This window comes from Trichoderma virens (genome assembly GCF_000170995.1).
Source record: "Trichoderma virens Gv29-8 chromosome Unknown TRIVIscaffold_91, whole genome shotgun sequence".
Lineage (NCBI taxonomy): Eukaryota > Fungi > Ascomycota > Sordariomycetes > Hypocreales > Hypocreaceae > Trichoderma > Trichoderma virens.
In genome coordinates, this window is record NW_014013658.1 from 1,450,746 (window position 1) to 1,467,897 (window position 17,152).

At 50.3% G+C, this 17,152-nt stretch overlaps 5 protein-coding genes across 5 annotated transcripts; 1 reads left to right on the forward strand and 4 right to left on the reverse strand.

The window, feature by feature from the left end:
- Positions 1 to 64: 64 nt before the first annotated feature.
- Positions 65 to 2,039, reverse strand: TRIVIDRAFT_232499 (uncharacterized protein; the record flags this gene model as incomplete). The annotated part of the gene is made up of 1 exon (XM_014094939.1): positions 65 to 2,039. One exon carries the CDS (start codon positions 1,859 to 1,861, stop codon positions 65 to 67), a length of 1,797 nt encoding a protein of 598 aa, XP_013950414.1.
- A 1,145-nt stretch (positions 2,040 to 3,184) lies between these two features.
- On the reverse strand, positions 3,185 to 7,696 carry TRIVIDRAFT_122935 (uncharacterized protein; the record flags this gene model as incomplete). The annotated part of the gene is made up of 7 exons (XM_014094940.1): positions 3,185 to 3,501; positions 3,569 to 3,836; positions 3,917 to 4,693; positions 6,377 to 6,835; positions 6,884 to 7,021; positions 7,190 to 7,342; positions 7,415 to 7,696. Coding segments are annotated over 7 exons (2,394 nt in total), but the record flags the coding sequence as incomplete, so codon positions are not given.
- Positions 7,697 to 8,060: 364 nt separating this feature from the next.
- TRIVIDRAFT_40019 (uncharacterized protein) lies at positions 8,061 to 9,146 on the forward strand (the record flags this gene model as incomplete). Its single annotated transcript, XM_014094941.1, has 1 exon — positions 8,061 to 9,146. One exon carries the CDS (start codon positions 8,061 to 8,063, stop codon positions 9,144 to 9,146), a length of 1,086 nt encoding a protein of 361 aa, XP_013950416.1.
- Positions 9,147 to 9,313: 167 nt separating this feature from the next.
- TRIVIDRAFT_164179 (NAD-dependent epimerase/dehydratase family protein) lies at positions 9,314 to 12,098 on the reverse strand (the record flags this gene model as incomplete). The annotated part of the gene is made up of 2 exons (XM_014094942.1): positions 9,314 to 10,398; positions 11,306 to 12,098. 2 exons carry the CDS (start codon positions 12,096 to 12,098, stop codon positions 9,314 to 9,316), a joined length of 1,878 nt encoding a protein of 625 aa, XP_013950417.1.
- Positions 12,099 to 13,170: 1,072 nt separating this feature from the next.
- TRIVIDRAFT_228148 (uncharacterized protein) lies at positions 13,171 to 16,913 on the reverse strand (the record flags this gene model as incomplete). Its single annotated transcript, XM_014094943.1, has 5 exons — positions 13,171 to 13,371; positions 13,515 to 13,535; positions 13,596 to 13,614; positions 13,664 to 16,697; positions 16,763 to 16,913. The coding sequence occupies 5 exons, from the start codon at positions 16,911 to 16,913 to the stop codon at positions 13,171 to 13,173; spliced, it is 3,426 nt and encodes a 1,141-aa protein (XP_013950418.1).
- Between the last annotated feature and the right edge of the window lie 239 nt (positions 16,914 to 17,152).

The following is a 17,152-nucleotide window of genomic DNA, read 5'->3' on the forward strand; positions in this document are numbered from 1 at the left end:
CCCCAAAAATTGCAAGTGAAAAGAAAAAATGGCACAAAACGCCCATAGTCGAAAGGTGAAACGTCTATATCACAATGCCGCGCTGGCTCCAGCCTCCCTTGCCCTTCCAAGCCCACAGGAGCATAAAGCACGCCGCAATAACACAGAGGCCCTCAGCCCAGAAAGTGGCTGCGTAACAATGTTTCCCGTAGCAAACAGAATCATCCGATCCGCCATTACCACCGTCCTGATTATCATCACCAAGGAGGGACGGGGTGGTCGAGTGACGTGCCCCGGCTTCATACACCGCCGAGTAAACAAGGCCCCAGAAAGTAGATCCGAATGCAGGCAGCATGCCAATGATGCCGAAATTTGTAGCAAAGTTTTCAACGCCCCAAATAATGGTTACGATGAGTGGTGTTAGACTAAAAATGGCGCCGTACCCGGCACCAACAAGGCCAGAGACAATCCAGAATCGGTCAGCATGGTTCTGGGCGGCACCGCTGGCAAGGAACAAGAGACCAGCTGCGAGAAGAATGGCAAAAATGAGCATAAAGACGACGCGAGAGATAGCAAAGCGTTTCAGCGGAGACGAAGGGCGCGAAGGAGCGACTTGAATGTGCTGTGTCTCTGGTGCGGGAGCCAGAATGTCTGTCAAGGTTCCAATCATGAGGCGAGCAATGGTGCTAGTGACACCAAAGATAGAGACGTGAGTGGCAGCCGAAGTCTTGTTATTCAGATCTTCGGTGATGGGAGGCGTCAGAGTCCCAATGACGGTACCCAGGTTGTTAATGAATGCCTCGCCAGGTCCAGTCATCAAGAGAAAAGCCAGCGCAAACGGCCACATTGTGTGGTCAGTTAAGAAGCGGCGTGTCTCGGCATTGAGTACCCAGTTTTTCTTCCATTGCGCATCGTCATCAGCGCCGCCTTCTGTATCGTCATCCTGATCGTCGGCGCGAATTGCACCGTAGCCAGCGTTGGATCTTCGGCTTTCGGATCGCGCAAGGAGAGAGCTTCCGTCGAGAAGGCCGCTCTGCTCCAGCTCTTCGATGGCTTCCTCAATGAGGTCCTGCTCGTCGACGACCTTGAGGGTAAACACACTGAGGATGCCAATGGCGAACAGCAACACTGCTAGGAAGACGAAGAAGCGAAACACGTCAATGTCGCCTTTGGACCCATCAGGGTTCTTCTCGTATAGAAATCGGCTGCCGAACTGGCTCAACCACATGCCACTCAAGCCGAAGCCGGTGATTGGCATGGCCAACGCCAGTCCCCTATATTTTCCCTTGCCAAAGTTCTTGGCACACGTCGACACGGAGCTGATGTACATGGCGCACGTGCCAGTTCCAATCATGATGAAGGCGAACACCATGAGTGGATATGACCAGCCATTCTCGGCACCGTGAGACTTGCCCAGCGTATTATACTCGTAGTCCAGCTTCTTGTAGATGCCCGCTGCAAGCCCGTAGCCGCCTCCAAAGAGGAATGCCGACAGCAGGGCCAACGGCGCAACGCCGACTCGGTCGCAGACGTATCCCATGATGGAAATGGGCAGATACAAGGCCAGGGAGCTGCCGATGGCGACGCCATTGACCTGGAACTGCGTGTAATGCAGTCGCGACAGGAATTTGGGCGCATAGAGCGAGAAAACGACGATGGAGCCGGCACAAAGCGCCGCAATGGTCGCAGAGATGAGAGAGATGAAGCGAACAATCTGCTTCGATCTTATCTGGCGGCGGCGGAGTGCAGGGTCGGAAATGCCCGACGATTCATCGCCCTCATCATCGCTAGCGAGGAAAGAAGAGCGGTCGTCATCGTCAAGCGCCGTAGGAGCAGTCGGATAGATGAAGCGCTGGTGATCAGAGGTTGCCGAGGTCGGCATCGCGCGTGATGGATTGAAGGAGTGGCCGCGACAGCAGCGAGGGAATTGATTCGGTCGGATTGAATTGGAGATTATTAAAGATTTCGCATCCTTGACTCAAGTTGAAAAACAAATGAGGAGTGAAAGAAAGAAGAGAAAAAAAGAAAGAAAAGGGGCAGCAAACAGAAGAGTGCAAGGGAAAGATGACGATCGGATAGCAGGGAAAATGATGGAGAGGACAAGAGGGTGGCGATGGATCACGGAAGAGTCACAGCTAGGTGAGACAGCTCTTATCGGCGATAGCGCGCATCGGAAGTGAGTGCTGAAAGTCTGGGGTCATGGGCCCTGTAGTGGCACACCGCGTGCCCCGTAGCGTCCCCCGGTAGTGGAGTCTCGGGACTGCCAGGGGCTTGCTCCAGCGGATCTGGCTGATGCTACAGTGAGGGCGGGTCCCGACTGATAAGGGGATGGTCATGGGCTGGACGTCAATGCATCACATGAACAAGATTGCGACATCAATGGATAATACACATTGTAGAAGTGCAAGAGTATAAAGCACGAAATGCATTTCAACACTCAAAAGCTATGGACAAAAAAAACAGCAACAAAGAAGAAAAAAAAAAAAAAAAATTTTTCACCTGAATAAAACCCAGCTTCTTTTTTCAATGCCAAGAGAAATCCTCCAATATAACCATCGCGCCATGATACTCCCGTACGCAGTACTAAATGTCCCTTGCCTCCAAGCTGATTCAAAGATTTTCCCAACCTGCTCCGCGCAAATATACCCATGTCCAACCATTCATGTCATGCCATCTAGTGTCAGTTACATGTCGTCATTTGCCCGTCGGGTTCGGGCAGCATTCATGTCTCATCGGTGTCGCCCGAAATCTTTTCTAGGCTCGTCACCTTTCTCGTGTCCCACGAGCCGATCATCCTCGGTGGCTCGATTCGCTCTCCTGCAATGGGCCAGGGCGGATTCTTGGAGATATCGGGGACGCCATTCGCATCTGTGCTGACAATACCGGGTAGATCGATCTCGTCATTGCACGTCAGCAGCATGTAGCCCTGGCCCGTTGTAATGATGAGAAAATCATTGTCCACAAAGATTCTTCGTGCAAAGCCAATCTCAAACATGTAGGCTGATATATCCGCCCGATGGCGTCTGGTTTTAGCATCCATTTCACTGTTGCGAGGGCATCCGTCATCTTCGGCGGGCCTCGCCTCCAGCCACTGCATACCGTACGAGTAGTGTCTGCTGACGAGATACTCGTCGAACCAGGCAATGACGAACTCATCTTCCCATGCACACAAGTCAAAGTGTTTCACCGTTGGCGGGTACGGTCGCCGATGACTCTCATACTTGTTTTGCACAAACGTCTCTGTGAGGACGTTGAAGCAGACGCAGAGCCACTCGGGATTCTTTTTGTTATCGCTTTCATCCCAGGGAGCACCTTCTTTAAGGAGCACGAACTGGACGATTCCAACGGCGTAGCCACCGTAAGCGTTCATCTTCTGGCATGAGAGCGTCAGACGCATCGCCGGGCACGAGTGGCGGCTGTCGGGGTGGCGCCGGTATTCTGGGTGAGAGAGTGCAGTCTCAAATCGTGCCACGGGCAAACCGCGCTCGAATTTGACGACAACAATGGTGTGGATGCGGGGATCTGTACAATGGTAACACATGATTAGCACTTGAGGCACAGACACTAGCCAACGACATCTTTCACATACCAGGTGGTGCAGGCGAGTTCAGCCACGCCGCATAGACGATATCTGTGTCTGTTGGATGGAACATGACGCCGGGCACGCCTCCCAGGTCCTTTTCCCAACCGTTGGGCTGATGAAAGTGCTCCCCATGGTCAATCTCCAGCTCTATGGCGGTGTCACTCCAGCCCCATATGACAACATGCCCTTGCTTGGTCACAAAAGCCACCATGTCGCCTTGAGCGTAGCACTGGGCAAACTTGCCTGGCAGGACGACGCTTTTAGAAAGCCGGTTCTCCAGGTGAAACACGATTCTGGTAGGCAAACGTCAGTAGATGAAAATGGAGCATCGAAAGTAGGAAAGATGTTTATAACATACATGCTCTGTCCGTTGTCCGGCACGCCCCGTTCCCGAAACGGGGGCGAACTTGATGCGAGGATGACAAGGCTGTCGGTGACGGCCTGTAGCTGCAACGGCCGTCCCGAGATGAAGTCGACGCCGAAGCTGAAGCGGGCCCTCTCCCGGGTGTACAAATCATCGACAAAGAGGTGACAGTTGTCAGGCTGCCAGGCAATCTTGCCGCTAGAGTAGCAGATGGTCAAAGGCGCGAAGCCAAAGTCTACCGTCCGCAAGTCACCCAGCCGACGGCTCGGGGGTGCCTCTTCGCGGCTGATGAAGTAGTCGGAGCTCCAGCCGACGTCCCACGAGACAAAGGACCGCTTGCTACGGCTAATGAAGTGCTTCCGCAGATAGCGCTTGGCCGAGGCCAGGAACAGCTCATGACGATCCGGCACATCGCCGTTGTAAAGCTCCAACAGGCCGGGGAAGAAGCGGCGGCACAAAAAGGTCGAAACGACGCCCTGCGTCCAGGCCTCACGCCAGTCCTTGCTTACCAGAAAGCAGTTGAGCACGTCCTGCATCCGCAGGTGAGGCACGATGGAGGCAAAGACCTCTGGCGGCAGCTCTCTCAGGCCGGCAAAGCCCTCCATCTTGACGTGGCCGTCACGGAGGCGGTTCCGCATGTAGAGCAGATCCCAAGGCGAGAGGCTGTCGAGAAAGGCGTCAAGCGACTCCCTCCTGCGCCGCGGCTTGGGGCGAGGCGGAGTGAAGCGGTGCTTTGGCTGCTTCTGCTTAAGCTTGAGCTGCGGCGTCTCGGCCAGGGGCAAAAACGAAGAAGACGAGGAAGACGGAGAAGGAGATGGAGCTGGAGAGGGCGACAATGACGGAGACGACGGCGATGGCGATGGCGGGAGGGAAGTCATGGTTATTGCATCATGATACTCCGTGGGCACAATAGTAATCAAATCCAAGTCAGGGAGTTTGGAAACTGAGTCAAAATGAAATTAAATGCAGCGACGGAGCGAATCAATCAGCCGCAACGGAAGTCGGCCCAAAAAGAAAAAGGCGGAGGCAATGTTTGAGACAGGTCGGCACAAAAGACGGCACAGAAAAGGAACGAGGAAGAGGAAAAGGGAAAGGGAAAAAGAAAAATGATGAGCTGAGAAGCCGATGGGCAGGTGGTTAAGCCGCCTTCAACGTTGAGACCGGACAAGTACATGCGCAGTACCAACGAAACAGTGGGAGTGAGTCGTTGATGCAGTGCGGCAAGGTGTCACGTGTGGGTATTCGCTACCTCACGATGCGTTAGTGGTGCTATTGCCGCAAACCAACGCAAACGGGGGGGGGATGAGAGAGGAGGAAGAGGAAGATGCCGCCGGAACCATCAGGCAGCGAGCAGGTGATGATTAAATTGTAATAAAATAAATACATAAATAAATAAATAAATAAATACATGTTCGTAATAGTGTCATGTCAATAGTATTTCATATTGATAGCAATACAATACAATAGTTCACTCATCAAGCACCGGAAAGGCTTCGAATCAGCTCCCCGAACTGGTGTATTCCAAGGAGGGGTACATACAGCACAACTTCCATTAGCAATGTACTCCAGTAGTATATGCAGCTTGTCGCCCAAAATGCCCACAAAACAGCCCTGCAGCAACAAAGAGCTCCATCCACTGCCAAATGCTGCATTGCATCTCCTGCACTCCTTACTATGTAGGTAGGGAGAGGCTCTCAAGCAAAATGGCATCCATTTGATATACGTGGTTCCACTGCCACGGGCTGGATCCCTGCCAAGATCCGATAAGCTGCGCGCCCTTGCGTCGCTCCTCCGCTTTTTTGTCTCATCGTGGTGGTCTCTCGCCAATTAATTGCTTCGCCGTGTCGCTGTTTTTGTTCAGTCGTGATCGCCGCAGCGGGCTGCCTTACGGGGGGTCGGGATGGTCCGCGTCTAGATTCGACTGGGCTGTCGGAGCTTCAGTTCTGGCGGTGATGAGCGGTCCAGTGCCAATAGTATTGGCCATTCTACTCCGTATTGGTATTGATTACTAGTGGGTGGTCGATATTGCTCCAGTGCTGTCAATATCTGATTACCCCGGGTTTGTGCTACCACTACGGCTACTCCCTTGTAGCTGGATCGAGATGGACGCTGGGTGGATGGATGGAGTAAATGGAACCTGTGGACATCCAGATCAATACAAATCTTTGCGCATCGCAGTGTTACTAGCTCATCTCGGATTTATGCCGTGTCCAGTTTGTTGTGCAGTCTGGACGCACGCAAGTGAAATACCATCTCGCAAGACATGCAGCTTCAAGCAATTAAACAATGCCAACCACGGGCTGCAATCAATAATCTCGCCTAAACGCCGACAAAAGAGGCAGAAGCCCAAGGAAGAAGAAGGAAAAAGGAAACAAGAAAATCGTACGATCCCCACGTGCCTCCCGCCGTGATTCGTCGGCTTAGCTCCCCGTCCTGTAGTACTCCTCCACGCCCTGCCACCAGCTCTTGATCCCTGCCACGTCCAGCCACGACAACTCCCACGGGTCCTCAAACCACCACCGCTGGCCGCTGTCCCTCTTGCCATCGCTGGCGTACTTCTTCAGGCTGCCGCCGTCGAATCGGTGATTCTTGACGCCCACAAGGAGCACCGCGCTGCCCACCCGGGGCGTGAAGTCGTCGGGGTCCAGAAACACCGTCAGGTGCACCTGTTTGGCCGTCGACGGGTCGGCGATGCGTGCCGTGCGCTGCTTGCCCGGCGGCAGATGCGACGGCTCCACGGGCGACAGCGAAGCTACGATGGCGAGCACATTGACCGACCAGTTCTGGGCGTAAGGGAGATGCGGAATCAGCCGCAGAGTCGTGAGCTTGAGGGGTTCCTGGTGGTTGTGCCAGTCCTTGGCCAAGGCAATCGGCTGCGGCTGCGGCTGTGACTTGTCGCCGGCTGCTGTCTCCCTTGCATTGGATGCAGCCGGCTTTCTGGGCGTCGTATTTCGTACGGGAAACGTGCGGGCTTCAAAGGCCTCGAACGCGTTCTCCAGGTCCTCCTCGTCCTCCTCATCGTCATCGTCGTTATCGTCCACAGGTCCAGGAGTCTGGGCCTTGCCCTTGTCTTGGGATCTGGGCCTGGTGGGAGTCTGGACTGAGGGTGAGGCCGGCAGGTCTGCGAATCGGACAACGCTTCGTCTCGGCAGCTTGGGTGTCTTGGGAGTCGTCTGTGCCTCTTCGGATGCCGTCCCCTGGTTCTCTTGTGCCAGCTCCTCGCTTGTGCTCAGCTTGCTTGTGCTCAGCTTGCTTGTGATCACAGCCGGCTGCTCGACAGCTTTGCCCCTTTCATGGCGACGCCACATTGCCATATACGACTCGTTCCATCCAGCCGTCTCCAGCTCGTTCACAATCAGGTATACCATGCCCCTTTCGTCCTCCTTCTCTCGCTCCTTGTTCTTATGGCCTTCCTCCTCATCCCCTGGGCCCAAGAGACTCTGCCCACCCTCCTCCGGATCTTCGAACCTGATGATAAAGTCCCCCACTCTCACGCAGCATCCCACAAATACATCTCTCTTTTCCACTAGGTGAAACATGTCGGGATGCAGCAAGGCCTGGATGCACAGCTCCCCGTCCCCCAGCACCAATCTGATGGCGTGAGTGTCATCGTCCTTGGGCGTCGCGGTCGGCACTGGAATCACATCGATGCCCTCGACGATAAAGATGGAGCCTGATATGCAGCGCCGAGTGCTGAGCATCTGCCTGATAAGTGGCCGAAGCGTGAATGGCTCCTGGCTGGGAGCAGTTGTTATGGCGGCAGGATTGAGGCGAGCCATCGTTTCACGCCACTTTTGCGCTCTGGCATCTTTGCAGAGTTGGAGCCCGTAGTTTATTTGCCGCTGCAGGATGTGAGCGTCATTCTAAAGGCCCGTAAAGATTTGTGAATTCACCATCTAGAAGAGTAAATGAAATCCGTAGTGCAACGTACCAACCAACACAGGGCGATGGCTTGGCAGCTAAAAGGGAAGATGATGCATCTATCCGAGTTTGTCTCAATCGGGGCATTCCTTCCATCTCCACTGAAATGAAGCAACAGTGAAGCTCATTGTCTTGGTGCTACCACCTCTGTACAGTATTCTCGATTTAATTCCTTAGGTTCTCTCCAGCCAGGGAATATCTAGATCCCACGCCATGGGTCACCCAGAAATATTCCAAAAAGAGCTAGAGACTGCCTTTGGAGCCCTTCGCCAAGCCTCCAAACTAAGTCAGCTCATCATCGCCTCCCAGGATAAAGGAACCATCACAAAGGACGACTTTAGCCCGGTCACCATCGCCGACTTTGCCATCCAGGCTCTCCTTATTTGCACCTTTAAAGATGCATTTCCCGAAGATACCTTTGTAGGAGAAGAGGATGCTGCAGATTTGCGGGCCAACGAGGCATTAATGAGCCGTGTCTGGGACCTTCTCAATACCATTGCCCAGGACGAAGACACTCAGAAGGGCGCCTGCAAGCTACCCCAGACCAAAGATCAGATGTGCGATCTGATTGATCAGGCGGGCACGAGCCATTCAGGGGGGGCGGGGACTGGCAGGGTCTGGGTCTTTGATCCGATTGATGGCACCAAGACGTATCTGAGGGGCGAGCTGTATGCCATCAACATTGGCCTGATTGTCGACGGCAAGCAGACTCTGGGAGTTGTTGGATGTCCGAATCTGTCGTTGAATCACAAGGGCCCCCTGCGCAACAGCGATATTGATCCTGAAGGCAAGGGCTGCATCGTGTATGCCATCAAGGGCCACGGCGCATTTGCGAGATCTTTGCATGATGGGTCCCAAGATGCCGTACAGTTGCCGAAACAGTCCGCAACGCAGGAACTCAGCTTCGTTACATGTATTGGTCTTGTTGATTCAGCTCTCGACGGCGTTCATGAAGTAGTTGCTGAGCGTCTGGGAGTCTCTTTTCCAGGAAGCGATCTCGTGCCCTGGGTCCTTCGCTGGGCGGCCATGGCTCTTGGTATTGGCAACACGACTGTGTGGGTTTACAAGCGCCGCGATCGATTTGCAAAGTCTTGGGATCATTCTGGTGCCATGCTTCTCTTTGAAGAGACTGGCGGCAAGATTACAGATGTGCATGGCAAAGACATTGATCTGTCGGCTGGAAGGAAGCTGAGTGCCAACTTTGGGTTTGTGGCTGCGCCGGTAGCGGTCCATGATAAAGTACTCAAGGCTGTGCATGATGTGTTGAAAGAGCAAGGAAGAGATGCATTTTTGCAATAATTATAAATTGTAGAGTATAAAATAGGCAAAAACAGGAGAAGGCGGCATTGCATATGATGATTTTCACCTTATCCAGTTCGACTTAGACGACATGTGCAAACTTCTCATCACCAACATTAACTACCAAAGAACATATAATATTACATGGTCAAAGTCGACTTTGCGACCTATTGAGTATATACACCATGACTGACGGCATGATATCCCTTCTTTCCGACGATGTCAACCAGTTCACTGTGCCAGTCCTCACCTCTAGCCAGCTTCTCAATGATCCCAGCAAACGTGTATTCAGGTTCCCAGCCAAGCTCTCGAACCGCTTTCCCCGAGTCATAGACGCGGTCCATTCGGTCGAGGTGCTTCCATCCTTTCTCACGAAACACTGCTGCCGCTGCAGGAACAACATTGTTGAACACTTCCTCCGGGTTTCTATCCAATGCAGCCAGCGTCTCAGGGTCATTTGAGAAAGGCGGCGGTGCACTGATGATGTACTTGGACCAGCCAATTTCCCTTGCCTTGTTCATCGCGCACACCGTTGCTGAAACAATGTCCTTGATGTCGCAACGACGATACGCCATCTCCAAGACCTTGAGATTCTCGTCGCTCATTGCGTTGCGACGGTCGTCATCGTCGTCTTGTTCAGGGAAGAAGCGGCTCACACGAAGAACGAGTATCGGAAGGTTATGCTGCTTGTAAAAGAGATGGCAGACATCTTCGGCTGCGATTTTGGTCACCCCGTATATGTTCTTGGGGATGGGAACGACTGTCTCGTCGATCCAAGCTGCAGGTGAACCAGGCTTGGGGCTAAGTGCGGAGCCAAAAGCGCTGGTGGTGCTGAAGAAGAGGAAGCTTTTTATTTGATCGCCGAGTTTGGCTGCTTCTTCGAGAAGAACTAGAGTTCCTGCAATGTTTGTCTGGACAAAGTCGTTTTTGGTATGGGATCCAACATGAGGTTTGTGGAGCGTTGCAGTATGGAGGACGTGCTTGATAGGGTGTTTTTGGAAGATGCTGGCGATGAGCGACTGGTCTGTAATTGAGCCGACGCAAGTAGTTGTTGGAGAAGCAAGAATATCGATTCCAATTGGAGTGAAGCCCAGCGATGGCAGAGTTATCATGAGGGCGTGGCCCAAATGGCCAGATGAGCCTGTGACGAGCACATCATACTGAATATCTGTAGAGAGTTGCATATTGTCGTGCTTGTTCTTTGTATTATCTAACGATTGACAAGAAAGGACAGAATTTGAGTCTAGGGATGCTCAGATTAAGTATTACATGAAATGTATATAACAAGTTTGACGCCAGAAATCACAGGTGAAAATCGCCGTTCCGATATTGTCGCCAAGAATTTAGAGTAGTGGGGTGCGTTGAGGGGATGCGGCGAATGAGTCGAGAAGCCGGCCACGTTAGTCTAGAAAAGGCAAAAAATGAAGACGGCGAAGAGATACAGGGTTAGAACATCTTGCATTTAGCTTGATTCACGAACAGCGGGATTCGCCGTGAAGTTGATCTTGCATGGATGTGGAAATAATAGAGTAACAATAACAGCCCGGTTATCGGATCAAGTGGGATGGACTTTGCAAATGTAAAGGAACGAGTCATCTGTTGGAGTATACTGAGAATGTGATACTGTGAAGATCTTAACGGCGGCTGCATGTGATATTAACATCGAAGCAGAATGAAGCCTCAAGACTCCACTAGGTAGTTCTAACAGGGGAGTAGCTCTCAAAGTGCTTTCGATCTTGTTTGGGCTGGGACGGAGTAAGCATGGGGCTTTGAAGTTATTGTATTAGACATATTTAGGGGATAGTTGCATGGGGATGTGAGATGTAAACAATCCCAGGTTCAGACATTTTGCTGAATGAAGACTAAGGCTAATAAGAGGTGGCGCATCCAGTTTGTTAGACATTTGACTGTCCCGCTACAATCTGTTCCAGTACGGCTCTGACTGTCCATTTTACATTATCATTCCGGGAATATGTAGATCATTTAAAAAAAATGTCCTTGATGAGCAATTGAATACTACTATGTGAACTTGTCTAGCGACGATATCTTCAAAACATGGCGCGCACTATGTACCTTCCGGGTAAACACACTTGACAAAGGGCTTTCGACACATGACTATAATCTTTTGGGAACATCTCCAGTCATTCTAATCCTCACACTCACTACAATTCCGAATCCTGTCAAAGTTTCCCATAATCCAAGCTCATTTTCTTTCCGAAATGTAACTTCTTCAGCCCTGGCAGTCATTACCACGGCGTCTCTGGGATCCTCGGCCACGCGGGCTGCGGGCCGGGCAGGTTCCTCGGATTTCTTAAAAAGACCCCAGAGACCAGATTTCTTGTTGCTGTTTGCCTGACAAGCATTCCGATCTCTAGCGATCTGTGCATTTTTAGGTGCGGCGGGGCGTTTAGGTTGTAGATGCTTGGCAAGGCGCTGTGCCATACTTTCGTTTTCCCACCAAAGCGACGTACTAGTCTCGTCATCGCCACCCCTCGCCGATTCCGACGATGGAAGATAGCCATCTGCTTGTTTCTTCATGCTACCTCCATCCTTTTTCGGAGTATCGCTAACACGAATCAACTTGCTAAATTCGCCCGCTCGCCTCTCGTCGTCGTCGCTAAGCTTCCAGTCCTTGCTGATCGCAGCGTCGGGCACAAACGTCGCTTCCACAAGCCTCGGCGTTGGATGGATCAATGAAATGGACGATAGGAAGTGTTCCACGTAGGGGACAATGAGCGACAGCACGTAGCTATCGCGGTCATCTCTGGCTGTCGCTCGGGCAGCCTGCGAGGCGGTAATTTCATTTCGAAGGTCGGCTATATGGGGAGAGAATATGGATGATGAAGCTCGTCGATCCGAGTATTGGGCTGAGATGGTGTTGGTGGGATTTGCACTTGGAGAATATGGAGGTGGAAGATCACCGCCATCTTCGAGAATAAGATGGTCATCCATGGTGTGGTGATGGAAGCTGCCAGCGGAGTTGCGTTTTGTTTGTACGTAGATTACATGTGTTTGATGGAAGCAAATACGAGTGAGGCTGATGACTTTTCGTAACGTCCTGCCACTGCGGCTGAAAGAGACTCAAAGTGAGGCGACTTAGCGTTGCGGGCGAAATCCGCCTTGGCGAAACCAATTTGCCTTTGTTCCCTGCGAATCAGCCTAACGGGCGTAGTATGGGTGTTATCACAAGCCACAAGTTACACTGTAATTTAGCATTTTGACAACACGTCAATCCTCCCTACGCATATTTCGGTACTGATTCATATTTACAGGCGACAACTACCTATAATATCTAGGTACCCTTAAAAAATGGTGCTGGGTAAACTCTGTTGGCGGAATGAGATTTGCGCCTGCACATGACACCATCATTCAAACTCTGTTCCATCTTAGATCATCTGAGTCACTCCAATTATTGAAAGGAGCTCAGATTTTCAAGGAAAACTGTATTATAGATACTAAATCTCATATATTATTGTATTCAACCAGGTCTTAGCCAACTTCGTACGTGCCGACAATGGTATGATTGCCCTTGTCCTACGTTTTCAATAGTTTTCATACGCCCATACAGGCAAGAGAAAACTGCTCCCCCAAGCCTTTTTAACTCTGGATCTTAATGACCTTGTTTGATGCTATCTCCCATGCTACCTCGATCGTTCACGCTAATAATATCTGCCGACAAATAGTGGCTTCTGTAGGACTCTTATTGAAACGTTGCGAATAAGTGGAAGGAATAATCCACAATGGAGGTTCTACATTGTTTCCCATTTGTAGTTCAATCAAGAGACGTAAAGGATTGTCACGCTGTATATTTACATTTAGAGATATATCTTTCACATACATAACCGCCTATAATAAGTTACCTAGGCTTATTATCAGCATGTCTGGCATGTAATGAGGCTGATCTGTTCAAAATTAGTTCAAAAGCGCTAGAAAACTATATATACATGTATTGTGACCATCCTTGGTGGTCATCCCTGCAAACTCGCTGTGGCATCTTCAGAGCCTGCTATTAGTCGTAGAATTTCTAAGCCGTGGTGGATATTCCGGTCTTACTGGATTGTATGGCAGATTCCACCATCTTGACAATCTTCCCATTCCCATATTTCATGGCGTCCTCCAGTGGTGTCGAATCGCGACCACCTTTGAAGTTGGGCAGAGCACCATGTTTGAGGAGTAGTTCTACCATTCGTTCGTCTTTCTTCTCAATCGCCAAGGCTATTGGTGTCTGATTATAGTGTTAGTGATGAAAGAACTATACTAATACTTCGGCGGGTCTACTTGCATTCTGGATACAGTAGGAGTGTGAATATTAGCGTACATGTATTGAACCGTATAAAGTAAAGTTGTGTAGCAGGGCACTTCACTTACAGGATACGTTTTATTTAACGCCTATAATGGTAAGGTTATTATTTTAGCTAGACGAATCAGAAAAAAACAGGTTTCGCTTACCATCGACCAGTTTGAATCCCTAAAAGAGCAAGTTACTAGATGTTGAAGTAGCTGTATGGATTGCTCACTTGAATGTAAAATTCACTTTTGCTCCGCTTTTGAGAAGCGTCTCCGTGACATCCGCCCTGTTCAACTCTATTGCGTAAATCAACGGCGTTTTTTCATCCCAGCCGCTTGCATTTGCATCGGCTCCCTTTTCGAGCAGCAGTCGAACAATGTGCTCGTGACCCTGCTCCACAGCTATAGGGAGGACCTTGTTGCTATGCCAGCCGCTTTCATTTGCATCGGTTTCCTTTTCGAGCAGCAGTCGAACAATGTGCTCGTGACCCCGCTCCACAGCTATAGGGAGGACTTTGTTTTTATGCCGGCCGCTTTCATTTGCATTGGCTCCCTTTTCGAGCAGCAGTCGAACAACATGCTCGTGACCCTCCTCTGCAGCTATAATAAGGGGCGTCTTTCCATGCGAGTTGCTTGCATATATATCAGCTCCCTTTTCGAGCAGCAGTCGAACAATGTGCTCGTGACCCCGCTCCACAGCTATAAGGAGGACTTTGTTTCTATGCCGGCCGCTTTCATTTGCATTGGCTCCCTTTTCGAGCAGCAGTCGAACAACATGCTCGTGACCCTCCTCTGCAGCTATAATAAGGGGCGTCTTTCCATGTGAGTTGCTTTCATTTGCATCGGCTCCCTTTTCGAGCAGCAGTCGAACAATATGCTCGTGACCCTCCTCTGCAGCTATAATAAGGGGCGTCTTTCCATGCGAGTTGCTTGCATATATATCAGCTCCCTTTTCTAGCAACAGTCGAACAACATGCTCGTGACCCCCCTCTGCAGCTATAATAAGGGGCGTTTTCCCATGTGAGTTGCTTGCATATATATCAGCTCCCTTTTCTAGCAACAGTCGAACAACATGCTTGTGACCCCCCTCTGCAGCTATAATAAGAAGCGTCTTTCCGGTGGTGTCCTTCACTTCCGTATCTGCACCATTCTCGAGCAGGAGTTTGACGATGGGCTCGTGGCCTCTCCTGGCAGCGGATAAAAGAAGTTCACGGCGAATCGCATCTACCGAATCTGTCTGGGCTCCTTTCATTAGTTCGTCAACTATAGCCTGTTGTCCAGTGCAGAGAGCGTAAGATATCGGCGTTCCTCCAATGTCATCCTTCGAGTCCGCGCTGGCTCCCGCCTTGACTAGTCGCTGGACGATAGCCAGATGGCCATTCCAGGCGGAGTAAAATAACGGCGTTCTTCCGCCTTTGTCTTTTGCATTAACATTTGCGCCGTTTGAAAACGATAGGTTGGTAAATTTTGTAATAAGCCTGGTTATAAAATGAATCTCGGGACCCTCGACTAATAGCTTAACAACACCATCAAATCCGTTCTCCGCCGCCCACGAGAGCGCTGAACGTTGGTAAGTGCTGTCGACAGAATCTATTTCCACATCAGGTAGGCCTAGTTGAAGCTGTACCATTAGATCTATCCCGAAGTAAGAGGCGACCATGATGGTGGTGAAGTCGGAAGGAAACTCGGTTTGCATGTCCGCCCAATAAATCTTGAACCAAGTCAGGCAGCGGTTTGACTTTGCATCGCAGATTCTTTGCAGTGACTCCATGACTTCATTTCCTTCAATGTCAGATGCCCGGAAGTGTGGGGCCCAGCTTTTTGCGGAATACTCGAGAAAGACATTCTTGCCGAGATAATCAGTTATTTCCCCCCGCTCAGTAAGCGGGTGAGCCTCGAATTCGGTAAAGAGCAAATGCCAAATACAAATGTTGCAAAGGATGCGATGGGACTCCCGTGGCGCTAGTGAGAATTTCCAAGTGAGTCTGTGGCGCTGATCTGCTTGAGAGCTATCTTCTCGTCGTGCTGGAATGCTCTGTTGGCTATCAAGATTTTCTCTTGGAACTAAAAACTCTTTCGCGGTCTGATGAAGGAGATAAATCTTGTCATCTGTAATGTTTATGAAGAGGCCACAGAGGTCTCTGATATACTTGCTGACGCGATCGTTGGGCCTGTGATCGAGGTCTTTGTAGGACTTGTGATGCTGTCGTATTTCTAGTGCTAGGTCCATCTCGGGGAGTGTCAAGGGCCGTTCAGCCGCTACAACAATATGTAGCAGTTTTTTGGTTTCCTCTGCATTTATACTCTTGGCCAAAATCTTGTCGTATGCCTCGTCAACTGTTCGCGGAAGAGTAGATATAATTTTGCGTATCTCGGTCTCGTTGATCTTATTGCTGATCTCTGTTTCAATCCAGTCTAGAGTGAGATAAACCCATAGGTATGTCTTATTGGGAGTAGCGACGAGCCCTTGCAAAAGGACCTCCTCCTCCCTTCCTGTAAGCCGAAACTTTGCTTGAATATGTGAGATCCTTTCCTTAACGTAGAGACTGATCTCCCCGGCAATCTTCTCTACCTCCGCACTGCCATCGCCTTTCAGGTGAATTACAGGGAATTCCTGAACATTAAAAGGTTCGATCAAGCCCTGTCGGATTGTGTCATAAGGGCGACTTGTTATAAGAAACTTTAAATTACTACTCTTCCTCATGTCACCATTCGGACCATAAAATTTTCGCAAAAGTTTCGCAAGGTCTTGTCGTTCTTGGTTTTTGCATTCATCTAAAGCATCGAGGATGCAGATTATCTCTCCGGAACTCCCCTCCTGTGAGGCCATGGTTAAGACGTCCCAGAGCTCCCAAAGTTCGTAATACGAATTAGCAAGAGGTGCTTTGTAGGACCTGAACTGCCTCACGATCTTTTCAGAAAAAAGAGTCTCTCGTTGCACAAAAAGCTGATGCAAGATGCAGCTAAGAGCGCTTCTAGCGCTCCTCTGATCTTCGAAGTCGTCCTTGAAGAAAAAATAGCAGGTCGTTCTTTGATCCATAGTTTTGAGCTCATCCACCAGATATTTAGCCAGGACTGACTTCCCACACCCAGGATTTGCAGATACCCAGAGCATAGAGGAAGACCTGCTGTCTCGCCAGTTATGAAAGTCGATGTGGCTCATGAACCATTCGCATGTACCTGTAACACGGTCGGGATTTCGATCCTTTCGCTGTGCATACGGTGACGTTTTAAGAGCCTGTAGTATTTCCGACCGGGTGTTATCTGTGTTTGGTAAACTTGGTCAGCTGGTTGATAAGAACGATTGATCAAGTATCAGAATTTCGTACCATTAAGGTCCGCCCCGTTATAAATATTCATGGTACCACTGCCAGCGTTGATCTGGTGGTCTTGGCCACTATAATGATTCTGATAGGCCGTCCCATTTGAGGCATTGTGTTGAGACATGGCATCCCTATTACCATATTCCCTTTTGGCCATTGTATGAGCCAAAGATTGAGCGGTTGAGGAGCGATATGCAGCCGGTAGATTTCGCGCTGTGCTGTGCTGTGCTGTTCGTTGCCACTCGAAGGATGTGGGTAATATACTGAGGAACGAGATACTACTACAATAGCATTCGCATAGACCACATGTAGTACAGTAGGATACAGGTAAATCAGAAAGACTATTGATGCCTTACAGATAAAAGAGGCCTAGAATTTAATACATAGGATGCGTGA